At 44.0% G+C, this 27,587-nt stretch overlaps 1 protein-coding gene and 1 long non-coding RNA gene across 4 annotated transcripts in view; one reads left to right on the forward strand and one right to left on the reverse strand.

The window, feature by feature from the left end:
• Positions 1–27,587, reverse strand: part of RET (ret proto-oncogene) — a 110,014-nt gene that overhangs the window by 13,102 nt on the left and 69,325 nt on the right. For all 3 annotated transcript variants that reach the window (XM_081913499.1, XM_081913501.1, XM_081913500.1), the window contains 11 exons: positions 25,958–26,157; positions 17,894–18,152; positions 17,451–17,576; positions 16,468–16,578; positions 13,399–13,518; positions 12,049–12,302; positions 6,508–6,655; positions 4,298–4,405; positions 1,300–1,514; positions 1,088–1,210; positions 591–661 (listed from right to left, as the gene is read on the reverse strand). In XM_081913499.1, coding sequence (XP_081769625.1) covers positions 591–661; positions 1,088–1,210; positions 1,300–1,514; positions 4,298–4,405; positions 6,508–6,655; positions 12,049–12,302; positions 13,399–13,518; positions 16,468–16,578; positions 17,451–17,576; positions 17,894–18,152; positions 25,958–26,157 — 1,735 coding nt within the window. The remainder of the gene's footprint in view (positions 1–590; positions 662–1,087; positions 1,211–1,299; positions 1,515–4,297; positions 4,406–6,507; positions 6,656–12,048; positions 12,303–13,398; positions 13,519–16,467; positions 16,579–17,450; positions 17,577–17,893; positions 18,153–25,957; positions 26,158–27,587) is intronic.
• Positions 4,782–6,892, forward strand: LOC309371289. The gene is made up of 2 exons (XR_014169017.1): positions 4,782–5,080; positions 6,740–6,892. It is a non-coding gene; the product is annotated as an uncharacterized lncRNA (long non-coding RNA).

The following is a 27,587-nucleotide window of genomic DNA, read 5'->3' on the forward strand; positions in this document are numbered from 1 at the left end:
ATGCAGCCTTGACAGATTGCCCTCAAGCATGGGATAGCTCAGTCAGTACAGAATGAGATTCTTAATCTCAGGGTCCTGGGTTCGAGCCCACATTAGGCAAAAGATTCCTGCATTGCAGGGGGTTGGACTAAATGACCCTGGTGCTCCCTTCCAACTCTACAATTCTATGAATGCTGCTCTTGACAGAAAAAAAGGTTGCCCATCCTTGGGTTAGAGGGGTTCTGATTCTACGGAAATTCAGCCTTGTCTAGATTATAGCAATCCATTTCACCTGATATTGTCCAGTGTTACAGCAAATGGGTTTGATGGACTGCAGAAAGCTAGCTGAAAGTGAGGCTTCATGAATGCCTTGGCCAGTAAAAGCTTGTTAAACAAACCTTGAATTACTGCTAGCTAAGGTTTAACCTCCTTCTTGCAGGAGATGCTGGGTACCTTGTGACTGAGAAGCTGACTATCCAGCCTGCTACAACTTACTCTGTTTTCTACAGCAGGGCTATAGAGCAGATGGCCTCTTCAGCCCGAGGTGTTCTGGCACAGCATGAGTACAAAGACAAAGTTGCATGACAGGGAACATAAATACATAGACTTACACATCACTTTGTGTTGTGTAGATGTGATCAAAGAGAGATTCAATTGCCATCCACTTCACAGGTATCCGACCCTGGCAGGAAAATAAAGAACTATTACTGCTTGCAAGTTCTGTTTAGCACTGCTTCTCATGTCACATTTGTTTTCATTTCACTTTTGTCACATTTAACATGCATGTTGTCAAGTAGTCTCATATGCCTTTTGTCAGAAAATGTGCATTTCATTCATATGGATTACAGCAAAACATGGATGCACCGGGAAAACCCTTGGGTTGAGAGTAAATAGCTTGCACAAGATCAAAAACAGAAGGCTACATACACAGGTTTTACACAACCCATATTAGCTGTTCCTTTTTACAGTCTCAAGGCACACAAAATTTTGTGCACTGATGAGTCCTGCTAGACATGTTTCAATGTGTGTGTCCAGAAGTTCTCTTACTAATGTGTATAGTTTCCTTATCGATTTATCAATCCCAGGCTGCCAGTGACTGTGTTTGTACCTTGCTCCTCTTGACGTAAGAGTCCTCCTCATAAACATCTCGTGACAAACCGAAGTCAGAAATCTTCATCTTACGCCCTTCGGCTACTAAGACGTTTCTGGCTGCTAAATCACGATGTACAAGCTTTGGGGGAAAGAAAGAAAGACGTTTAACTGTCATGTATGCTTACTTGGAAGGCCACAAAGAGAGGGTGAGAATGAGGGACGCCATACCTTCATTTCAGCAAGGTACTGCATTCCGCGAGATATCTGCCATGCAAACGAGATCAGGTCACCCATGGTTAAGGCTCGCTCGTCTGGATTGTCCAGGTAGCTGGAATTCCTGTTGCCATCACTCCCCACATAGCTGGGCCCAACTTTCCGGCTTTCCCTCAGAAAACTCCTCAAGGAGCCATATTTAGCATATTCAACTATTAAGTACAAAGGCCCTGAGGCATAAAAAGATACATAAAAATTATTGTTCTCAATAATTAGTAAAGCAGCATATCAGCAAGATTTATACACCTTGTACTTAAAAACAAACACCTGCACCCCCAAAAAACCATTTAATTTTGTTACCTGCTTTAACAGTCTAGTTCTATGAACACTTACTCAGACTTAAGTCCCACTAAGATGCATGGGTCTTACTCCCTTGCAGCACTACAGCCTAAATTATGCATATCAAGCAAATCTGAATATAAAGCTTATTTGCACACAATCCTAGGGGGCTTAGTTTGGTCAGAATCAACTATACACTTAATGCTAAATACATTACTTCTGGTAAATGTACTTCCATTGCTGCTAGAGCGCTGTGAAAATTTGTGTCCTGGGCTTTTTAGACCCATCTACCCCATGTACTATCTGAAACCAAAGGGGCGCACACTGGTTTCCAGATGTGATTTCCCCCCACCCTCCAGCTCTCCTAAAGGAACATAATATAAACTTTTCTATGAAAAAGAGCACAACAGAACCCAGTGCTATAAGGTGAACTCTTATGTTCAGAAGTGTTCTCCCACCATGGAGACAGGCAATTGAAATGAAAAGTGCTTATTTTTGGGAACATGCCTTTGGGTATCCTGTCTAAGAAGAGCAATCAATTTGTGTTACGCTGCATTTCTTCCAAAGTCGGACAGATAAATTGTGATGTTTCCTTGGTTTTATGGAATGTTTAAGGAAGATTTCTATGCAAATGGGTCTGTGCAGAGAAACCAATCAAAAGCACTCAGTTTAAGGTATGAACATTATTTTCTGCAGCCTGTGGTAATCCTCACAGTATCTCGTGCTGCCTGCACACTAATTACAGTGGTTTGTTAAAGCTCTCAAGTATAGATTCCTGCAGAAAGGATCCTGACATTTCAGTCCATTAGCAAGCTTTGCCTCATCATAGCCACCCACATGAATGCTTTCCCCCATGCTACAATACTGAACACAGAGGCCTGGAGGTTCAAAGCTCTCCTATCCATCTTTAACAGAATGTAGAGAATATAAGCATCCAAACCAGAAACAGCAGGATTCCTAGCATTCTCCCCTATTGTACCGGGCTAACAAGAGAGTGTGAAGCTTGTATCAATTTTACTCATTCACCAACCTCAAAACCGAGCTCTGTGTTTATCTTTGTTAGGCAGGGCTTTGTGTCTTCTCTGATTTAAAAATAACAACACCCTGAAATTCCAGGGCAAATGAATCCAAATTTTATATACACAAAAGCAGGATGCTGCAGCCTGTATACATTATTTGAATTGAATACATCTGCATAGACTTTGTGTAATATATCTTGCTTGTGCTAGCCATAGGAGGGACAAGATGCTAAGCAGGGCACTAAAACGCTGACCCCAGGGACTCCAATGGAATCCTGCTCCCAGGGCTTCGGAGACGACAAAAACCTTCCCCACATGCTGTCAGCCACAAATGAAATTCTTATAAATTGTGCCATATGGAAACATATAATGAATGTGGCTGATTAGCAAGTTCAGAAACTAGGGGTGCTGCTGAATATACGGCTGCACAAATCAACCAACTTCAGTATGGCAGTATAACAAATCACATGCCAGTCCCTTAAGGCACAGTTCCCCTTCAAATGTGAGACTGTTGCTATGCAACAACAATTGCCATCAGATCTATTGAAATGAGTGCCTAAGTTACCAGGCTAATAATTCCCCCTCCGGCTGTTTTATTGCACCGTCCCATAGAATATTATTTCTAAACTAAGCATCTGTCACTTACTGTATTGACCTGAATATAAGCCTCACATTCCCCTCAAATTCCAACCATGAAAAGTTTAAGTGTGGCTTATATTTGTGACCTTATGGTATGCAGCCAGGAGTGCGGGACAAACACTGCTCACCCCATGTGTAGTCCCCCGCCCTCTCCCCCAAGGCCAGAAGTGAGAGAGCGAGGAACAAGAAAGGCCGCCAGCAATGCAGCCAGGAGCAGCGAGGAAGGGAACAGCTTATATTCAGGGTTTTTTTCCCTCCCTCCCCTCCAATTTTAAAGGTGCGGCTTATATTCGGGTGCGGCTTATATTCAGGCCAATACGGTAATTGACCAAATCCTATAAATTGACCAACTCCTATAAAGTTATCAGTAAGGTGTATGTGTGTTTCTTACTTGTTTTGCTGGATTGTACCTATCACTGTGAAAGTGTCCCTGTCATGTCCAAAGCAGGTGGCCACAGGTACTATCATTTTAATACACATGTAATGGGAGTATTTCAATATCTAAGATGGCAGCACCTTTGACCAATAAAGCCCGTGATTCTGCAATCTGCCTCCTTAGCCCAGATTTCTGTTGATCTTTTCACCAGAAAAGCAATCGCATCCAATGCGAAGGTAGGGCCCAAAAACAGGCCCCCAGTGGAATATGTTTTCAAGTAGGAATGACCAGAGTAGTGAAAGTGCCACAGCAGAAATAAAAGGCAGCCTCCTCTGCTGATGGACACTTTGGGGCACAGGACTGAAAAACTGATTGATTGACTGTGCCAAGCTTGTACTTCTCTTGCGGCACTCTGGGGATTACATACCGTCTCTTTCTTATTTTATATACAGGCAACTCCCCATTTCCACGGGGCATGCGCTCCAGTTCCCAGCGCACATTGACAGAATGCGCATAAGCCCACCCTGCCCCTGTCCCACCCCATTCCTCCAGGTCCAGAAGGACCCGTGCGTCAGCAGTCATGCTAAATTGGACATGCCTAAAATGGCCCCCACTTGTATAACATGTGACTCTCACTTACCATCTTGGCTGCAAGCTCCATAGAGTTTAATGACATGTGGATGGTTGACCTGTTTCAAAAGATTGAACTCCGAATGCAGATCTCTCAGCTCGCTTTGGGAAGCATTTTCTGCAGAACAGAGCAATGGAAGAAATACCGTATATTAATTACAAACACTATTCCCATAATATTGAAATACTGACATACTACCTGGATCTCTGGCACTTACTGGCTGCAAATAACCATCTTAAATTAGGGGCAAGGTGTTCCTTGTTTTAATTATTCATGTAAACCACTCTGGGAGCCTTTTTCAGCTGAAGAGCAGGTTTAAAATGCCTTGAATGAATAATATATAGAGAAATTGATTTCTACCCACGTGGAACAAATTAGCCTCTTCCAAGCCAAAGAAGAGGGTGCTGAGAGGCATGAAGTGAATCAGGCTTGTTTATTTTCATGAAAGAATCTTAGATTGTCTTGAAAACACTTGCTCCACTAGATTCTGTAACCGACACCCACCTTTAACAGTTGGGTTGCCATAACAACCCCTCATGTCTCAGCCCTAACCTTCTAATCATTCTGTTGCAAAGGAAGATGTAGCAGGTAGGGAACAAATGCAGGCCAAACTGCTCCTATCCAAGCTCTTGTATTCTTTGATGGCTTTGAGTATCTTGCCTGAAAAACTTGCTGCGATGTGGTGGCAAAGGGAAACAGTGAGAACCACTTGAGAACATTAAAGAAGAAATCTAACTGAAACTGCTCCTCTTTTAGTAATAATTTGCAGATGATTCAGCACCAAAAAGTCAGGTCTGTTGCTAATATCCCTTTGTTCTTGGGGGGATTGGGGGACGGACACTGTTACTGCATACTCAGCGGAACCTGGAAGCAGATGGTGAAAATTAAGGTATCTTAAACTTCCTCTTTGCACTGTAGGCATGATGATAGCTAGCTCCTGCTTGGTCACAGTATTAACTGGGTGATACAGGTTAATGTCCTGTTACCTTGCAGGACATCTTTGGGAGAAGACAAGACTAAGGAGTAAACTCTACCCAAATTTGGAGTCCTTAAGATGGTTGGATGGTGTCCAGTACACCTCCTTCTGGCAACTCCGGCAGCTAAGCTGGTGCCCAATGTTTTGCTGTGCTTTCCTTTGGACCACATCAACAAGGCTCTCATCTGGGCAGCCCAGGACCTCCATACACACTGCCCAAGCTTGCGCCCCTGAGAGGTCACTTTGGTGTTGCTAACGCAGCAAAAACAGCACACGAGGCAACAGTTATGAGTTACTGATCTCTGTAGCCACAGCAGACACTGTGATTCTCCAGCAGTTTGACTTCAGCTCAGAGGCATATGCCATTGTCTCTCGAGAGAGATGGATGCCAACAGGAGGCTAATAATGCCTTAACTGCTGTTTGAGGTCTGCCTGGTACAGATATCTCAACTAGATGATCTTCAGCTTTTTAATAGCCCTACCATTTCATAACTTGAAATTGTTATTACTGCTTTGCAGAGATGGGTAATACTACCTTTCATCTCCCTTGTGGTTCACCCATCACTGCTTCCCCTGATATACTGCAGCCCAATGCCAATGTGCTTGGGAAAGGGAACATGGCCAAATGCTTTCTCTCTTCACTCTGGACATATCTAAGCTAAGAGTTTCCCAACCATTCTGCATGCAGGAAAAGGAAGGCAGATGAAAGACAGCAAAAGGAACAATGGGCATACCCATGGGCAAGCTGGCCTTCCTCCCAAGCTACTACTTCGCTTCTGTCACACTCTGCTGTGACAAACCAAATACTCTAGATCTGGCCATTGTATATCGATAGAGCAGCTATAGTTAGAGAGAAAGATCTGGTGAGCATGTTGCTCTTTCGCATCTTATGTGTGACAATGAGGTGCTATTTTTATACTGTGCTCTAAAGTATCTGTAGGAAAGAGTTCGGCTAAAGCTGAAAAGCACAGCTTTTTTAGAAAGCTCTTGAAATGCCTCTGTTGAGATGACAATTTAAGTGAGCTACATTGGCCAAGCTAAGTCAAGTTGCCCTTGTGCCCCGTGGAAGTGACTGCCCTCATCAATGAAGCACAGGGGAAAATGTCAGAATATAAATAGAACGCTTTAGGTCATCCGGCTGGAACGTATGTGGGATCCGGCAGCTTTTTGCTTCGAAGCTGGACCTCTGTCATAAGTTACCAAATCATTTGCAGATATTTCCAGGCGCTTGCAGAAAAAGTACCTTTTAGCATTTTGACTGCAACAGTAGTATAGCCAGCCTTCCCCTTAAGCCTGAAAGCAGTTGCTTTGACGACTTTCCCGAATTCTCCTTCTCCAAGTGTTTTGCCAAGCACCAGGTTCTTCCGAGGAAATTCCCACTTTGGATCTTCCTGTGTTAGAGGAAAAGTCTAATCTCAAGAGACAGAAGAGTAACAGCATATGATGGGGGCATTTCCCTCTCCTTTCCACTGCAGGTCATCTGATATGGTTTTCAACCTGCCTTCCCTCTCTGCCAAACGGGGGAGAAAGGCCCCAATACCTTCTTTAATCTGCCAATAGTTATATTTCCTTGCAAAAGAAGTTTCTGCTTTTCTGCCTCATTAGCAGATAATTTTAGATTATTATTTTTTATAAAAAATTACAGTGGGTGTAAGGTTGAGCTTATCTTATGGTTGTTGCAAGTTAGCCAAGTGTTGTATGTGCGTTTTTCTTTCCATTAAACATTTCTCCGGCATTCTCCCCTTTCCTTGGCTGTTTGTGCTTCCTGATCTGAAAAAGCCCTAAGGGAGGAGATACCTGGGCTTAAATTGAAGCACAGGGACCTGGGGATGCTGAGCTACCAGGAGCCAGAGAGCAATACACTCACTGGTTTTGTTTTAAAGGAAGCCCTTCCTTTCACCTTAATCCGCCCGCCCCCCAATATCTTTAAAATGAGTCTACTGGGGCTGGGCGATATAAGCTTTTCAGCATCGTTGTATATCACCAGCCAAACATTGTGGCCTGCCGATATACCGCGCTGTTGATAAAACAAGCTGCATTGCCACCAGCCTGCCAGGCGCCTGGTGAAATCACCACAGCTCTCATCATGGGAGCTGAGGTGGTTTCACCCCAGCCCCTAGCTGTCTGGGACAAGGCAACTTGTTTGTACGCTTAGCTGGGGCACAAGAGGGCTCCCAATCCCCAGCAGAGCCAGGCCCAGTGCTCTCCCCGGTTGAGTGGGAGCCAGCGCCGGGCTGGGGGAGCCTTTAACGGCTCAGTTGAGGGGAGTGGTAACTGAACACTCCTCAGCCAAGCAGTTAAAAGATGCAGATGCAGCCTTTTAGTCCCTCTGTGCAGTATGAGGGCAGAGTGGGATGGCGGTTTCACTCCATGATATATCGCTGGTGAAGCCGTCACCACTCCTGAGTTCCTCTGCTAACAACACTCGCTGGAGAACGTCGCTAACAGAGGGACTCAGGAGTGGTGGCGGTTTCACCAGTGATACCTACTGAGTGAAGCTGACATCACAGTCTGCTCCTCGTACTCCTCATATTAATATATTGCCCAGGCCTAGACACAACCTTCACTTTCTTTTCTTATTAACTGATGGATAATGGTTGAAAAAACCACAGAGGATAAGTTTTGGCAGAGCAATAATATATACCAGACCTGGCCAACCCAAATGGTCTTTTTCCCCTGCTTGCCGAACACAGTGGCTGAAGTGACACACTCCTTCTGCACTGAAGAAGGTTCTGAGGCCTGATCACACACAATCCATGGAAATTTATTGGACTAGTTCCCAACCCTGAAGTTCCCAGGTGCAATTGCCTTTTATAAAACTATGAAGCCAGTATATGCACATGATAGGTGGCAATTAGGGTGAAAACTATCTGCGCTCCTGGCCATCAGTGTTGCCAGAAATGAGAAGTAAATGCTCTTGGGTAAAAATATTTCCCCGTTTTATAAGCTTGAGGAAACCGAAGGGGAAGGGAGGCTTGTTTTAGAATTCAACTATTCATCTCAGACAATTGCCTTTCTGTTTCGGGAACCTATCAAGCCTGACAGTCACAGAACAGTGATGACTGTATAAACCAACAGAGAAACAAAAGTAAACAGCATACATGCCCTATGAAAGTACCATCCCCTAACATCTAAATATAGCCTAGGGAGACAAATGAGATGCACAAAAAGACAGTGTTTCACTGGCAAAAGCTCCCCAAAATGCTTCCAACATTGATTCCCCGTTGTGCAGAGAAGGATTTTTAAGGCTATGGCACTAGCAACCACATTGAGCTTAATGTTCCTGGAACTGAGCCTTCACCCTCTGTCCTTTCATGTATGTGCACCAGATTACCATTTAAACAGAATTCTGTTTTGCTTAGGCATTAAGTGAGCATTATTAATTTGGATGCTTTTTCCACATAGCTTGTAATGGGACTTTTAAGGTTGATAACCTGTGGCTCTGGGTCTGTGATCATTTCATAAACTAGATTCCATAGAATTATTTGGTGCTAATTAAGGTAGCATATGGGTCTGAAGAATACTTCCACTATTGATGTTACTCTTCATTTTTATGTGACCGTTTATTTATTTATTACCTCATTCTGTTCCAGTGGCCCAGGGCAAATGCCAGTGGCTATGGTGGCTCATTTACTAGAAGCAATGCATTTAGCACCAACTCTGAAAGTGCATACTCAATTCTGACCAAACTAAGCCACCTAGAGCAAAATATACATCAGTAGGCTTAGTTTGGTCAGAATCAAGTATACACTTCCAAAGTTAAAGCTAAATACATTACTTCTTGGTAAATGAGACACCACGGCTGCTAGAGGCCTCTAAAATTCCGTGTCCTGGGCTTTTTAGACTTGACAACCCATGCACTATCTGAAACCAAAGTGGTGCCTTGGTTGCCAGATGTGAAATATATTGTTATTACCGTATTGTCCTGAATATAAGCCTCACTTTCCCCCCAAATTCCAACCGTGAAAAGTTATATATTCGCGACCTTATGGTATGCAGCCAGGAGCGTGGCAAAGCGGCACCTGCCCCACGCATAGTCCCCCATCCTCTCTCCCAAGGTCGGGAAGGGAGAGAGTGGGGAAGGGGAAAGGCCTCCGGCAATGCAGTGCGCCCCCCCCCCCACAAGTATGCAGCCAGGAGCAACGAGGAATGGAGTGGCTTATATTCAGGTATTTTTTCTTTTCCCCCTTCCAATTTTAAAGGTGCAGCTTATATTTGGGCCAATACGGTATTTTCAGCTCTCCTACCCCAGTATGTTGGCTGCACCTACAGAAATCTAGCCAAGTTCAAGAACCTGACTGGAAAGGGAGCCTGCAATGTGCAAGCAAAGCTGGAGAATGTCACGTGCCAAATCGTACCTCATCCTCCAGCTAGTAACACACAAGTCATCTCAGAGGCCTTTGCAGTGACATAGAGGCCTCAGGGGTGGCCTGTTATTGGTGCAAAAACAGAATGTGGTTCTCTTACATGGTGCTCAGCCAAGTCAGTGCTGTTGGTAGTGAGCCCCCCCCCCAGTGATGAGAGGTCACTTTTTAGAAAATGGGAGGGGGGGGGGGAGTACAGCATGTGACTCTCACAGCCCCTGCAATTCTTCCCTATGTCAGCTTGTGTGGGTCAAGCTGTGCGCTGGAAGGCTCTCTGCAGTCACCCTTCTTCCCCATGGCAAACGAAAGGCTTGTCTGCCAAGTAGGAAGCAGCAGTGCATAGCAACTGAGACTCCTAATATGACACAGGAAGGATAGCAAGGGGGCCGGGGAAACCCAAGTTTGGCCATTCCTGGCCTAGTCAGTAGAACTTCGTATGCAAACATGTAGTCTCAAATCATAGTAAAACAAAAGCTCTGGTTAAATGCAGGTGGCCATGATGACCGCAAGCTATCTTTTTATTTTTAAAAAGACTGCTATTCATTTGACTTTTTAAAAGCTGAAATTTTCTCAAGCAAGCAAATGGGTTTTAATATTTTACTAGTATGGCTGATACAGCTGCAGTGAGGAGCAGCCAAACCAGGTTGCTAGGAAACGCTAAAATAATTAGTTGCAGACTTCTGGAGGGACTAGTTAACTGTAATCTAATTGTTCATTCCAGTAGAACAAGCGGTCATTTATGGTTCCATACCAAAGGACGTACAACTAACAAACAAGCTATTGTATTAGGTGGAACAACCACAGAATTGAATGGAACGTTTTCTATTCATATGGGTCTAATTTTCAGGCAGATAAATTTGCAGCAAGTTGTTTTCCAAGATCTCAAACTCCATATGAACATCAGCCAAACGCGGAGAAAGGAAACTGAATGAATTATATTAATAACTAGCATTATGCATAGGATTCCCACCCCCTGCATTGACTAAGGGATAAATTGTTGGTAGCTGCACGCCAGCTGTGGGTGGGGCCAGTGCCTCTTGTGAGTAGGGCCCCCCTTAACTCTTTCGGCCTCCCTTCCGTACAGTGGTACCTCGGGTTAAGTACTCAATTCGTTCCGGAGGTCCATTCTTAATCTGAAACTGTTCTTAACCTGAAGCACCACTTTAGCTAATGGGGCCTCCCGCTGCTGCTGTGCCGCCAGAGCATGATTTCTGTTCTTATCCTGAAGCAAAGTTCTTAACCTGAAGCACTATTTCTGGGTTAGCAGAGTGTGTAACCTGAAGTGTCTGTAACCTGAAGCGTATGTAACCCGAGGTACCACTGTATATCTCTCTGCCCAAGACAGCTATCAGAAAAGAGACAGATTACTCCTGCCAGAGGTCTGAACTGATCTCTTCAAGAGGGGCCTTTCTTCTCTTCCTTCCATTCATTTCTGCTCCCCCTCTCTCCCTGCTGCCAGTTTTTCCTCTTCCACTCTCCTCCTCTCCTTCACTTCTGTGTAACTTTTCATATTTACAAGCAACTACCATTTAAAGTAGGGACGCGGGTGGCGCTGTGGGTTAAAGCCTCAGCGCCTAGGGCTTGCCGATCGAAAGGTCGGCAGTTCGAATCCCCGCGGCGGGGTGCGCTCCCGTTGTTCGGTCCCAGCGCCTGCCAACCTAGCAGTTCGAAAGCACCCCCGGGTACAAGTAGATAAATAGGGACCGCTTACTAGCGGGAAGGTAAACGGCGTTTCCGTGTGCAGCTCTGGCTCGCCAGAGCAGCGATGTCACGCTGGCCACGTGACCCGGAAGTGTCTTCGGACAGCGCTGGCCCCTGGCCTCTTGAGTGAGATGGGCGCACAACCCCAGAGTCTGGCAAGACTGGCCCGTACGGGCAGGGGTACCTTTACCTTTACCTTTACCATTTAAAGTAACAGTAGCCTATATTAGAGCAAACCTAAATCTTCAAGAAACAGTAACTGGTTTAAGTATAGCAGACCCTCCAAGTGTCCCTATTTTCTAAGGAGGTCCCTGATTTAGATAAGCCATCTTGTTTTTTATTTGATCCTGGAATGTCCCACTTTTCTTTAAGATGTCCCTATTTTCACTGAAGAAATATTGGAGAGTATGGTATAATATTTACCTTATTTTACCCTTTAAAGAACAACTTGTTACTTTTATTTACTTATATTGTGAACCTGGCTTGTTTTATGCCAAACTGAAAGTACCACTGCTACTATGTAGATTTAAGGCTCTAGTAAACAGCAGACATAGTAAAGATACATGGTGGCAGCTGTTAGAAGGATTTGAAAAATAAATACAATGGTGGGAGTAAACCAGGAACTCTTCCTCACACTTTGTAAATCAGCAGTAGTAAATAGAAGCTGGTTCTCCATATGCCTCGAATGGTAAGCAGCTGAAAACTGGAAAAAAACTTACAGGTATTTTAAATGTGTCTACTGACATCTGGTTCTCAGAGTCCATTGATGGTCGACGGACATTTGTCGATGAGTAGCTTATGGGGTATGACTGGGCAGGGCGGCGGAAGGTCATCTCTGCAGAAGCAATAGGTGGCTTTGGAGAATTCTTGTGATAGCGATGGATGAAGTAGGAAGAAAGGAGTACCGAAATAATGAAGGATAGCAGGACTCCTCCTGCAATCACAGTTTTGCACATGTAATCACACAATGGTTCTGTGGATAAAGAATAATTTGGTCATGGCACTTGCCGCAATTTTTTTCTTTCCATGCCAATTAACAATCACATTTAAAGCATCTCTACTGAAAGCAAGTATTAGGAGAAAACAACTTGGGAAGTAGAGGAACACCTACATCAGCTACCTAACATACTCTCAAATGTTAAAGCAGCTTTTACTGTTGCTAAAAAGCTGCTATACTTGCTTCCTAAAATCAGCAGGCTGCATTGATCAGTGTTGCCAAATCAAGCCAACTGTGTAGCTTGAGATACTCCTTCTGTCTTTAGTTCTTTTCAGTCCCATCGCACTCAATCTTTAATTTTCTTCAATCTTCCTTTTGATCAAGAGTTAATTAAAGGATAATGTCAGCCATTAAATGGGGGGGGGGGAGTCCTTGGAAAATTAAAAGTGCTTCCTCTTTCTTCATTTCCATCTCTATTTAAAAATGATAATCTAAACATCACAATAATTATCTCCACATTGTATTACTACTACTATTACCATAGTGCAATCAGTGTACATGGCCACAGGGAATTTCCCATCCCCTGGAAGCTGATTTTATTAGCAAATGAGTTGCAGCCAGCATCTTATGAGTGCTTGCCAATGACAAGGGTTTGGGCAAGGAAGCTCACAACACAATTGCCCCCAACTCATGCAGTGTGTGCTGCTTTACAGTGTAGTCAGGGAGATGCTTTTGGGTGTTGTAGAGAGCACGTATCCCAGCTGTAAGTCATAGGCATGTGGAATTCAGAATCCACAACCAGCACACAGTGACCTGAGGGCAGTCAGTAAGGAGATGGTGACAGTTATGTGTGGAAGTTTATTTCCATTAGCAAAGGAATGAGGATGATCACTCATTTCAATGTGCTCCTACATAAAAATCTCGTTGTGTACTGAATGTTTCCTTGGCAGGAAGAAATACACTATCCTTCAGTTTCCATCTGCGGTTGTGTCCTGTATGCACCCTTCCATCCCATGTGCATGTGAGAGAGAGAGGAAGAGCACACACATAGAATTTTTTATCTATCAAAGATGGAAGTGTTGGAGCATTCAATAGCACAAGCGCAAAGTCAGTAAATAAACCTCAGACTTGCCTCTGATATCATCTTTCTCGCAGTAACAGCTAGTTCCTGGAAAGCAGTGGCAAACTCCATGTCCTGCCTTGATTCCCAGTCCATTCAGGCCTTTCTGGTGGCCACCAACAATGTTCGTCTCTAAATTAAACACAAATGTGAGCATGCACCATTCCACAGCCAGGGCTCAAAGTATCATGTCAGTATGTTCTGTGGGTTTATCCTGTTGAGCATTTGAAATTTCGTTTGCAAAAACAGGAGAAACAAATCTGGGCACGGAAACTGGCATCTGTCTTTGGGGCTTTAGCGCTAAGAAGCAGTTGTATGAAACCTTGTTTTTGTGTGGCTATTATGATGATTATCAGTTGCTGCCACAAAACAGCCTGCCTTGAAATATGACAGTAGAGACAAACGTGAAACGGAATTCACAATGGTGTATAGATTTGCTGTACGTGCAAAAGCAGCTACACCACTGCTAGCTTTACTTTACTGGAAATAGTCTTCAAAGCTGTAATCCTGCCCATTATGCCATGACTGAGTCCTAACAAATCAATGATGCTTATCCATATGCAACTGTATGCATCAATCTATGCACACAATATGTTGCCAGACCCGGACTGAGGGTGTGTGTGTGTGTGATAGAGAGAGAGAGAGAGGAGCTGCTGGTGTCCTGGGTGGCAAGGTGAGAGGGGTGGCAATCTGCATCTTACCCTGGTGACAACACAGCAGCAAGAACCACACTGCAAGGGACACTGAGCACAGGGATGGCGATCTGCTCATTTCTCTCTTCCCCACCATTGATCAGCAGGGGAGAGACAAGCCTGGCATTTGCAAGTGGAGCGTCTCTGCTTTGCTGCTCTTGCTTGCAAAACATAGCTTTCTTTCTCCCCTCCCCACAAGCTGGTGGAACAGGAGAGACAGACAGCACTTGGAGATGGGCATCACTTCTCTTGCAGCAATAGGTGGAACGGACTTATTCCCCTAGTGCCATTGTGGTGGCTGCAGTTGTGTGCTCAAGAACAGATTCAAATAAAATACAAGGCAGGTTGATGCTACAGCATAGCAAAGGAAGATAGGGAAACAGGCATGGGTAGGAGGAGATTTGGAAGCAATGGAGAATGGCCAGTCTTCCTCAATAAGGGCATCTTCCAGAATACAACTCCCATGAGCTCCAGCTGGTGTGGCTAACAGTCGGGGGGGAATGGAAGTTGTAGTCCAACACAACTGGAAGAGTTTGGGAAGACCACTAAGAGGTGTAATGGAAAAAATATTGGGTTGTATGAGTGTCAAGGAAAAGAATAGACTATCCATTAGCTTTTGCCCGTCTAACATCTGCATGTATTCCTCTAATGAGCTCTAATGATGAATTGTTGCTTCCAAGGGAAAATATTGGGTATAGTTGCTTACTGGGGGTGGGGGTAAAAAGCAATGTTTTGCCAATGCATGCATGCATGACGAGGAAGAAACAGTCTGGTTTTGGAATGTAGCAGTAAGTGGGACAAAGGTCTGAGTTTTGCAGCTGACAGGAAAAACTGGATGGGTGGTCCAAGTGGATGCTGTTTGCTTTGGGGAAAACTGATTGTATTTTATAGATGAGCATTTTCTCTCCGTGCTTGTCTGCTGCCCCATGTTCAGTGTGTAGACTTGTAAATAAACAGATGTCCCCCCAAAATGCCTTGTGCTTCCAGTGCTCTCTCCTCATAAGAAAGTGAACCTTGCAGCAGTTTCCAGGGGAAGTTCCTACCGCAGAGGGATGTGGGGAACCATATGTTTAAACAGAAGATTTTTCATCAAGGCTCGGCAAACCAGTCAGTGCCAGCTGATGATGAGAATCAATTAAGAAGTGCACAGGCATTCCCGAATATAATAGAAGCATAGTATTTTGCTTACAATACCACAGTGCTGAGTCTGCTTCCTACTATCGCACAGTTCTGTGCAAGGGCAAGCTGCCCCTAGAACAACAAACCCCACTTTAATTTGTGGCCTGGGTATCAAGAGATAATGTATGATGTGATAGGTGTACCTGTGTCTTCTGAGACTCAACATGCCAGGCCAGTATCTGAATGGGTGAATAGCCGGGAACCCTTACAGCCCATTGCCATTGCTTATTCAAAGTGAATCCCACTAAGTTTAACCAAGGGGGTCAAATGGAGGACTGCGGCGTAAGAATGCTACCCTGAGCATACTTAGCTACAATTCATAGGTAACTAAGAAATACACACACATTAAATTTGGACTTCAGCCCAGTATAGCGCACAGGAGGAAGATAATGGGAGAACCAGGAAAATAATATCCCTTTTCACTTCTTGGAAGAATCAGTTTAGCCTTTTTTCCTATTATATTTCCTCATCTTAAATGGCAATAAAGATACTTAACAACTTTTGCAGAGTGCTCAGAGACACTCTGGCTCAAGGCATTCAACAAAAGTGCTAAGTATAACTACATTATATAACCCTTTAACTGAACATTAAACTATCCAGGCAGGATGTATGCTATTATTGAATATAACCACTCAGCCCAGTAACTATGGAACTAGAACTCATGGTGCAGTTCTGCTGCAACACCAGAGCCTAAAGAGAGAATTATCACATTTAAATAAAATAGAAACCAGTACCTTCAAGACATAACCTTTCTTAATATATATATATTTCGAATCTATGTTGTGTTTTTAATTCCAGTTCATTTTTTTGAGATAGCCACCCTGAAACTTTGGGCATCTTCAGAAGTCGCCACTGATGCAGAGTGGCTGTGGTTGAACCAAAATAAAACAACTAGCAGAGAAAAACCAAGTAGAAAATCTCTTGTTACGTTCCTAGAGTAGTTCTTTGGCTCATGGCTATTTTCAAAAAACAATAAAATAAAATACAGAATAAGAACATTCTAATATTTATACAGGCATCCTGCATAAATCACTCTGAATGTAAAAAAGTAACACAGCTGTTATCTGCCTTAAAAGAAACTTGCACAACCTTGAAGGCAGTTGTAAACTTTTTGGCCCTGGTTGACATTTAAGATAAAGCAACAGCTTGACCCAGAAGTAGGAAAGCAAAACTCAGTAGAAAAGAAAATTGAGAGGTGTCAGTTCCATACTTGTGCAATCTTGAGGGCATATTTTTTTATCTCTGCTCTCAACAGCGTCACAGATAGCATCCGGGCAGGTCTTGATGCTTGGACTGCAGGTGGAATAGTTTGTTGTTATTCCTAAGAACAAGAAACAAAAGACGGAACTTAGCATGTTGTGGCCTCAGCATCTTTACACTGCAAGATGAGCTACTGAAAAATTACACTTTACTCTTCCTAAAGTGATGCTGCATGAAACCGTCAAAGGAAAGACTGTAATTATATTTATTTTTCAGTTCAGGTGACTTTCTGAATCTGAAAGCTCTTTCTACACCTCTTCAAATAAGTTGATTAGGACTTTGCTAAATTTTAGCAGCAAACATTTACAAGGCAAATTGGTTCCTTCAGGCCTTGGGATACCCCCTGAAGAAGCACATAGTAATTCTTTTTGTGTGTGTGTGGTTTATCACAGCCACTGTTCCAGCTGCTTGCTGTACACCTCCAAGACTGAATCAAACTGATCCTAATATAAGTTGTCTCCATGGCAATTTACTATCTTGGTCTGAAGGAATTCATCTTTAAATACATATCCTGCCACTCCAAACAAAGCTATCTTATCAGTGACATATTTCTACTGATTATGTAATAGATGACATGGTGCTATTCTTCTTTCCTGCACAAAATCTCATACAAAAGTGTTTGTCTAATAGAAGGGTGATAGGAATGGAGAATGTATTTGACTTCTTATAGGTTGCAATCACAGTATCTGATTTCCCAGTATCTTTAAGTATCACCTCTCTAAAACACACACACACAGCAGTAAAGGCTGCTCAAGGAATAAAATGATCAATTAATATTAATATGTTTGCAACTCAGGGTTACAAAGAATGCCCTGAATGTCCTTGATAGCCGACTGAGGTTCCCAGTGACAGAATTGCCCATGCTCTTCAATGCTCTCTTCAGATCTGCCCTACTCTAGAATTCCCATTCAATTGCTGAATGTCTGGACATACCTTTACCACTTCCCTGTCTCCACTGGCATTTTCCCATTAGCGCTCCAAGGCCACCACACTCTTCACATTCTGATCGGGTCTTGCTCATCGAACATGAGTCTGGGCAACCATCATCGGTATGTATAGCTACAAAGAAGAGGAGGAGAAGGGCCTATACCATCAGCAGAAAATTCTGTAAGCGTCTACCCAATGCTTACAAAATGCAAAGAGCACATTCTTTCCTTTGAATTCAAAGGATTTCATCCAACAACACAGTTCTGTGTTGCTGTCCAGAGTGAGAGAAGGGAGGGGGTTAACAGGCTCCATGAGGCCTATATCTCACATGAAAGGGCTGCTGCATAAAAAGGCCTGAATAACCAAATACTTTGCATATTCAAGTATTGGAGGTTTTGCGTATTCAGAGCTCACATCACGGGCAAGACCAAAGCCCAGAGACAACTTACGTGATCCATCAAGGACAATGGTAACATGGGTGAGCGCTTCCTTCTTGCTCTGCTCTTCTTTAGCTAGTACAGCATACTGGATTTCTTTACAGTCAGGTCTCTGTAGCACAGCGGAATCATTCACGTAGAGGGTCCCATACTGGTCTTCAGGGCCCTGAGCAATCTCCACAGCATAGCAGCTGACATTGGGGGTCTGTAAGCTATAGGTGACGTTGACGCCATAAAACCTCATGCAGTTGTCAATGCAGATTTTTCCTATCTGGGTTCAAAGAAAAAAGGAAATCATCATCAAAAATGCCACCAGCAACAAACATACTGAAGCAGCACTAATGGTGGCCTCATGCATGTTATCAACAGTTAATATCATAGAGAAGCAACAGTATTATTCAGAGATGCTAATGCTCTGCAACTCTGGACACAATTTCACACATTGTGGGATCTGATGACAATTGGATTGGTACGAATACTTGTTTGTAGGCGAAACAATAATTTTCTTGCTCATGTGGTTGGGGAAACCACATTTAAATATGTGGAGAAGCATCTACACAGGGCATCCAATTTTAAAGCCATAATCCTTGCATTCCGCAGGGCTTACTTCCAAGCAGACTTGCATAGGACTGGGCTGTAAGCATGGATTTCTATGGCCCTGCATTGCTTTCCTCCTCTCACACCCATCAAACCATGGTGGAATTGCTTTGTGGTGTGCTCTTTCTCATGTATGCAAACACTGCAACCAAGCAGGTGGGGCCAACTGAAAGGGACTTTCCCGATTGGCAACCTGACGGTAGCCAACATTCAAGAGCTAAAACACTAACAGATTTATTGTGGCATAAGCTTTCACGGACTAAGACACATTGAATGATCTCCCTGGTAGATAGGTCACACACATGCACACACAGAGATGAGTGCAGAAGATAACACTCCAAACAGCAGATCCCAAAAGCCATGAATTTCACACAGTATAGAAGGCATGTGACATTTCAATGCAAAGTTAATGGTAAATGCTATTATGTACATTTGACCTTTGAACAGATGGGTTATATACCTCTAGTTATAATGGCCTTTGGGGCACATTGTTTACAGAACCCATCTCTCTCTTTTCATATACACACATACACCCCAAGGGTAACAATGCATACATCTGATGCACTGAGCTCAATTAGTGCCCCAAGATGTTTTGTTCTACAACCAGACAAGAAAACACAAATTTAAAAAGATACAGCATCTCATTTCATTGGTATGTATCTCTATCCTCAACTGCAATCCAAATGGAAAGTATGTGTACTGTGAGATTCACAGCAACTTTCCCTCCTTAAAAAATCACATGTGATCATTTTGCCTGAGAACAAGCGGATAGCGCCTCCTTTTTGAAGCCATTGGGGGGGGTTAAATCCTATTTTTGACGTGGGACAGGCTGCTGCCAGGCCACATTCATGCTTCTTCATTCATTCACTTGACTGTCAAAATGGAGAAATGGCATCAGCCCAAAGGTTAATTGTCCCTTCATACTCTCCTATTTTCCTCAGGGCAAAAGGCCATTTCGCCTTTGCGTTAGTTCATCCTGAACTTCCCCCTGTGCTAGCTAATCATTCCAGATTATGCTTAATACTTCAAGAATGTGGAGTGCCACCCTCTAGGGAGTGAGCTGCTTGAATCAAATTCCTTGCTGCAGATCTTAAATTGACATCCAAATTGAGAGGAAGGAGGGGAGATGCTATGCCCCAAATCATATGCACACCAGGTTATGTACCAACCTGATATGGTGAAGGCACAAGCTTGCCTCCTTCCCTCCCGGGGCAAGAACCAAACAAACTGGGGCTGCACATGACTGGGCATTTGCATGGGGCACTTGGCTTAGATGAGATGATACCTGCACAGCAGAGAGAGCAAGCTTGCTAGCTATCTTCCCCCTTAGAAGGCAGTAACAATTATTACCTACAATTACCACCCTTCAAATTGAACGAAGAAGGGAGGGTGCTGATTTCCTGTGTTTGTAAACAGAGATTGAATGGCACTTCTTATGGAAGGGTAAGCTCAAGATCCCAAGCATTTTGATTATTTCCTCTCTTCCTGAAAATCTGCATTAGGAAGTTTCCACAGGACCAAACAGTAAATAAGTTGATGGCTGAACTCCACATGCTGATAAATGCAAGCCAGTCTGAAGAAAACCTGAAGCAAGCCTGAAGCACAAACATATGGAATGCATCTGTAATGTATATTCAATCTACAAGACTCAGGAGGAGGCATTCCAAGTATATTTTTATATGCTGTTCAAAAATGGGGGAGAAACATTGTTAAGCTAATTATAGGGGTGAAGAGGAATGTTTAGTTTGGTTAATCTATTCAGTCTTACTTTTAAAACCTCATTTATTTAGTTATTTCATTCATAATTTTTAAAATATATTATTTAGTTTTCATCTCCCATTGGCTTCAATAGGATACCCAGTTTCTGTTTTTCTGCTTTTGCAACTTTTTTGGGGGGGGGGTCTCGATCCAATTAACATTAAACTTTCAGAAATTCTCATCCAAGGGATCCTATCTGAAATTTTAGACAGAAAAGAATAAGGGAACTGATTTTATAGACAATAAAAAGGCAAAGCCCAACTGTGATCTAAACTAACTATAAATAGAACTAATTTTGCAAATTCAACTAAAGACACTCATAGGAGCAGCAAAAACACACCAGGTGCAATCAGAACTCCAAGTCTGCCGTGTTGGGTAGGTTAGGATACAACTTATCTGAGACCTTCACAGTCGAGGGGGAAACAGACAAGTATAAATACCCCTGCCAGCTGAAGTCACCTAGGAAGTAATGGGCTGGGCCCAATCTGGGGGAATTTACCCCAAACTAGGTACACTTTTTGCAGTAGGTGCCTAAGAGGGCTAAAAGATTACTAAGCCACTAGCCAACATGACACCTGTGTCTATAAGCCAACTCTTGTATGACTTTTGTTTTGCAGATCACAACCACACAGGTTGCAGAGGTGCCTGGCATCAACAATACGTGCTCAGCCACTCCAGACATGCTCTACTTCTTCCCCCGTGCTGCAGGGGGAGAATTATGCTCTGTTGCCATACCAGCAACCACCTCCAGGGTCCTGGGTGGCCACCAGGGAGAGACTGGTGGTCCATTATCCAATGCTGAAGGCCATCAATCTAGCTGTTAGGATGTGAGCTGTGGTGTCATCGCCTTTACTGATGTGCCTGCTCACCTCCACCTGCCACACCTGAGAGGGAGTGTCCCCTATGGGGGCAAGGGGTATTTGGTCTGCCTGTCATTACTGCATGCTGCTGTGACTGTGTGGGCTTCCATGGCTCCAATAAAGCTCTCCTTCGCTCTCCTTGCTCTCTTTGTGTTGTCATGGTTTCTTGATTTGTGGGGGAGCATGCGGGGGCTGTGATTGCTGTGCATTTGAGGGGTACCAGTGTGTGCACATGCATTTGTTTCCAGTGTTGCACCGGGGTGTGCTTGTTATGTGCATGTGTTGGTGATTGTGTGTGTTTTGGGTGGGTGGTACGTCAGGATTTGGTGTCATCGGTGGAAATTCTATGTCTTTGTGTCCGCTGCCAGGTGTGGGTGTTTTCTGTTTGCTACAGCGTCTTTCAGCCACTGCCAAGTGGATTTTGGATGTAGCGGTTTTTGTGTTGACAAATTACCAGCAGCCATTAACCACTGTGGACCATGAAGCTTAAACTGCTCTGCAACTATGTGGGTGCCACTTGCTCCCCCAGTCTCCCCCAATTCATACGTTTGCACAGGCTGTGGGTGCTATCCAACATTAGTCTACTTAGCATATGATTTACCGAGATCATGTAACTTTTAATTAATGTATTTCTCTAAAATATAAACCACAAATCACTTCACCAGGAGAGACTGGTCCCTTCTTCCTCTCCTGGTGGCCATTAAAAACCAACTGCCCTGTGAGCAGGAGAGGAAGCAGCAGCAAATTGTCGTTAAGTGCCACCTCTTTAAATAGCCTATTTTTACTGCCTTAATCATATGTTGCTGTTTTTATCAATCTAACGTATGCCACTCTAGGAGCCTTGTCAAGCGATGAGGGAGATGAAAATACTTTAAGTAAGTAAACACAAGGGAATGGGGAGAGGTAGGAGTAATACAGTGCGAAGTGGACTGAAAATGCTTCAAGGAACTGCAAGGGGTGACTGAGTGGGAACTGTTTTTGTGAAAGACAAAGAACAAACTAACCAAAAGACAGACCTGCAAATATTCACTAATGGAGGAGAAAATCTGCAGGGGCAAAAACAAAATAAAAAAACCCAAGCATTTCTTTCTCTCTTTTATAGACTTTCACAATTCCCTCTCCTTAGCACTATGATTGATAGATAGATAGATTCTTTATTGTCATTACACAAGTGCAACATTGCACAAGTGCAACGAAATTGGATGCCATCCCTTAAAAACAACAAAAGCAAAACAACAACAACAACCAAACAAACCACATTCCAGCCACACCCACACCCATCAAACTCCCAGGTCACACCATTGAGTTACAGCATTCAAAAAGGCCACAGCTCTTGGATAGAAACTATTTTTCAGTCTATTTGTCCTTGACTTGATGTTTCTATATCTCCTGCCAGAAGGCAGTAGTGCAAACAGACTGTATCCCGGGTGAGATGAATCCTGCAGGATGTTGTTTGCTTTCCTAAGACAACGGGAACCGTACAGTTCTTCCAAAGATGGGAGAGGATGACCAATAATCCTTTGGGCTGTGGTTATGACCTTCTGGAGCACCTTCCTCTCCCTAGCTGTACAACTGGAGAACCAAGCACAAATACAGTATGTGAGAATGCTCTCTATGGAGCCTCGGTAGAAGGACACCAGCAGTCTCTCACTCAGATTGTTCTTCTTTAAAAGTCTGAGGAAATAAATTCTTGCTGGGCCTTCTTCACCAGAGCAGTGGTATTTGCGCTCCAAGTCATGCCCTGATCGATAGTCACTCCCAAAAACCTGAATTCCGCCACCCTCTCCACCCGTTCCCCGTTGATATACAAGGGCTGAATGTCCGCCTTTTTTTTCCTGTAATCCACCACCAATTCCTTGGTCTTAGCCGTATTAAGAGCCAGATTGTTCTCTCCACACCAAACACAGAGCCGCTCCACCTCGTCCCGATAGGCGGACTCATCCCCTCCTGAAATGAGCCCCACCACCGTAGTGTCATCAGCAAACTTGATGATTTTGTTGCTGGAATAGATGGCTGTACAGTCATACGTATAGAGAGTATAAAGCAGGGGACTCAACACACAACCCTGTGGTGAGCCGGTGTTAAGGCTAAGGGCTGTGGACATATGTGACCCTACTCTAACCCTCTGAGAACGTTCTGACAAAAAATCCAAAACCCAGAGACAGGTGGAGTTGGAGAGTCCAATCGCCTCTAGCTTGGACACCAGTCTATGGGGGAGGATAGTGTTAAAAGCAGAGCTAAAATCCACAAACAGCAGCCTCACATAACTCCCCGGCAGCTCCAGATGGGACAGAGCAGCATGGAGAGTGGTGGTGATAGCGTCTTCTGTGGATCTATTTGCCCTGTATGCAAACTGGTAGTTGTCAAAAGTTGATGGAAGACAGGAAATAATGTGACGGCGCACCAGTTTCTCAAAACACTTCATGATGATTGGAGTCAGTGCAACTGGTCTGTAGTCATTCAAGCTACTGATTGTGGATTTTTTTGGCAGAGGAACAATAGTTGACGACTTCAGGCAGGGTGGGACAATAGACTGGTGTAAGGACTTGTTGAAGATCTTAGTAAAGACCCTCGCCAGCTGATCCGCACAGCCCTTCAACACCTTTCCAGTGATGCCATCAGGTCCAGCAGCCTTCCTCGGATTCACCATCCTCAATACCTGTCTCACCTCATGCTCCTCTACAGTGAATGAGGGGCCCTTATGGGCTGGTGGCTGTAATACCGGCGTCTCAGGTGGCTCCTTCTCGAAGCGAGCAAAGAAGAGGTTAAGCTCCTCCGCCAGCAAAGGGTCACCGTCGACAGCACCAAGGTTAGGTTTGTAGTTGGTAATATGCTGAATCCCCTGCCACATCTGTCTTGTGTTGTTGCTCCTTAAATTATCCTCAATCCTCTGCCTATAATCCAGTTTTGCCCGTCGAATACCCCTCTTCAAGTTTGCTCTTGCCACACTGTAAAGCTGCACCTCGCCCGACCTGAAAGCCCTGTTCCTTTCCCGCAACAGGCACTGGACCTCTCTATTCATCCAGGGTTTCTGATTGGGGTAAAACCGGATGGATTTATTTACTGTGACAGTGTCTGTGCAGTGATTGATATAGCACAGAACTGCCGCCGTGTGCTCCTCCAGGTCTGAACGATCGAAAATATCCCAATTGGTTCTCTCAAAACAGTCCTGCAGCTGGTGAGTAGCACCTTCAGGCCAGATTTTAACAGTCCTTGATATTGTGGGAGCCCGTTTCCTGAGTGGGATATATGCTGGTACCAGGAACAGAGACATATGGTCGGACTGGCCCAAATGTGGCAGCTGTAAAGCCCTATAGCCGTGATTTACATTCGAATAAACTTTATCCAGTGTCTTGTCCCCTCTTGTGGGACATTTCACATGCTGATAGAGCGTTGGGAGCACTGTTTTAAGTTCAACATGGTTGAAGTCTCCCGCAATGATGTGCACAGCTTCAGGATACTTGTCTTGCTGGCTGCTGATAAGGCTCTGCAGGCATCCCAAAGCCAAGTTGGCATTGGCATCTGGTGGCACGTACACACCAGTTGGCATAACAGCTGTGAACTCCCTAGGGAGATAGGCTGGTCTACATTTAACAGCCACATATTCCAAATCCGGTGAACAGTGACTGCCCACAGTCTTAGAATTATTGGACCAGCATTTGTTCACATATACACACAGCCCCCCTCCTTTGGTTTTTCCGAAGTCCATGCCTCGGTCATGACGATGTACCGCACAGCCTTCCAACTGAATAGCTGTGTCTGGTATGGACGGTTGAAGGTTCTATGGGGAAAAAAGACCAACCAGAATGTTGGACACTTTGGTTACAATGTGTTTGAGCTGAAGACCGGGCAGACTCCTGACACCCTGCTCTCTCTGAAACCTCCATCTGACCTATTCTGACTCATAAGGGGTGGGGGGTGGGGATGAAAGCTAAAATAGTTTTGAGTGAGTAACGGATTCATTATACGATGCTTGGAATCATTTTGGAACTCGTGCATTCATTTCTTTAATAAAAACAAATGAAACAAAGGGGCCCTTCATTTCATCTTGCCCATTCATTAAAAAAATGAATGTACACTCAGCTAGTATTCTAGATCTACTGAAAGACGAACAACATCTAGCAGGGTAAATATGTAGGAAATGAGGGAGTAGTATGTTCTAGCACAGGGTAGGCTGATGGGTGGTACATGACCAGCAGTGGAAGTCAGCAGGGAGGGTTCCCTAGTGCTTAACCCAGCTGCCATCACTGCAAGACTCACATGACGTATGCTGAATTTTTGATAATTTCTAAACAACTGGATTTCTTTTTTAAAAAAAGATCAAAATCCCTAATATGAACATTTTCATACCTTTTGAGTGGCCCTGAAATTGCCTACTATGATGTCACTTTTCAAGACTCCCTAGAACAACCCCACACACCCAAGGTTTGACACACTACAATATTCAACCTAGAGGTTGGTCACCGGAGGGACTGGTTTTTACAAGCCCAGAAGTGCAGCAGTGGACAGACTTTAACAAGGAAGAAACTCTACACCTTGCACCATCAGAGCTGAGAAGCTGTATGAGAAGAGGACCAAGGTAGCCATTGAGACATCTCCCTTCTGGAATGAAACTCCCCAGAAATGGCAGGGGACTCTGTGCTCTCTTTCCAACCTGAGAGGGAGCACTCCTTAGCAAAACACGCCCGCCCTTGGCACAAGAAATTGTACTATTTTTTTTTATTAAAAAAAGTTGGAAAGACAACAAAGGACATAATCAACCCCTGAAGGATATTCATTTATATAAACGTTTTCAGGCACAAGTCAACTGTAAATTCCAAGTTGAATTTCCAAATGGAACAAAAGAGCACACAATCCTTACTTGTGAAAAGTTGGCAGCATTTCGGTTCACTGTGAACTGATATGTCACGTTTGAAAACTGGATGCTGATTGGAAGAATGGTGACATTGAAGTGGAGCATCAGGGATTTGTTAGGCCCCTGGTATTCTGTGTCGTTCACAATAACGTCCACCTGGTGGGAGCTGCTTTCAGTAACTGAAATGCTCTTGCCTAACACCAGTCCTGCAGAAACAGAAGACTGGACTCATTAAGTTCGCAGTACATAAACACTTCAGGGATATCCTCTCGAGGAAAGAGAAAGGTGGTCAAGAGAGACATCCAGTGGACACAGAAAGCAGGGCAAAAACGGCTGGTTTGGCATGCAGGAGTGAAAAAGGCACCCTAAGAGCAGATTGTAGAATCAGAGTGTCATAGAAGGGGTCACAAGGATCGTTTAGTCCAACCCCCTGCAATGCAGGAATCTTTTGCCCAAAGTGGGGCTCAAACCCACAACTCTCTGAGTTTGAGAGTCTCAAACTCTACAATGTAGAGCTCATGGCGAAAATTGGGCACAGGCATAATGGTGTGCAGAGCTCTGTTCTAGAAGACAAATCAAACCCCCACTAAGCATGTGCATCAGGGAGAAACAGAAGAAACAATCTTATTTGGAACAGTTACATGACCCAACACAGGCTCTTCAGCCCTCTTTCAATGATACTTGTCACAGAGATGTGTCTGGCACCTTCATTATGCAGTTTTCATACCTCTTTACTCTGGCCTTGGACACTTCAGATATATATTTTAGGACCTACCGTATTCTCTTGATTGTAATTAGTTTTAACTGCTTTTAATACAGCGGACCCTCGGGTTATGTTACCTTCAGGTAAGGTAACTTTCGGGTTGCGAACACGGCAAACCCGGAAGTGTATACTTCCAGGTTTCACCGCACACACATGTGCTGAAGCGCTCTATCACGCCATGCATGTACGCAGAAGCGGCACCTCTAGATGCGGACTTTTCGGGGGGTGTATGGACCCCTGGAATGAATGAAGTTAATATCCGGAGGGTCCACAGTATTGTATTTTAAAATAACAACAACCTGCAGGAGAATGCAGGTGAAAGGCTCATTTTTGTTCTGATAAACCATGGTTCTTATGCCTGAACCAGAACAGTTATTATACTTTCATTTAAAGGAAACAGTATTACTATTTATTGTACAGATTGGAATATAATCTGACCATATGCATTTGCACCACAGTTGCAATTAAAAGCTCTTGGTTTCTTGTAACCATATAAATACAGTGGTACCTAAGGTTAAGTACTTAATTCATTCCGGAGGTCCGTACTTAACCTGAAACTGTTCTTAACCTGAAGCACCACTTTAGCTAATGGGGCCTCCTGCTGCCGCCGCACCGCCGAGGCCCGATTTCTGTTCTCATCCTGAAGCAAAGTTTGTAACCTGAAGCACTATTTCTGGGTTAGCGGAGTCTGTAACCTGAAGCGTATGTAACCTGAAGCATATGTAACCTGAGGGACCACTGTATTGAAAAGGCCAGTTAATTCCATCTCATAAAATTTGAAAATGGTCCAAACCATCTTAAACTTTAAAATTGTTAACTGGTTTATTTTAGGACACAAATCTTCATCTTTAGTCCACTAATGCAACTGGGAAT

The sequence above is a fragment of the Podarcis melisellensis genome (assembly GCF_964234715.1).
Source record: "Podarcis melisellensis genome assembly, chromosome: 5".
NCBI classification, from domain to species: Eukaryota; Metazoa; Chordata; class Lepidosauria; order Squamata; family Lacertidae; genus Podarcis; species Podarcis melisellensis.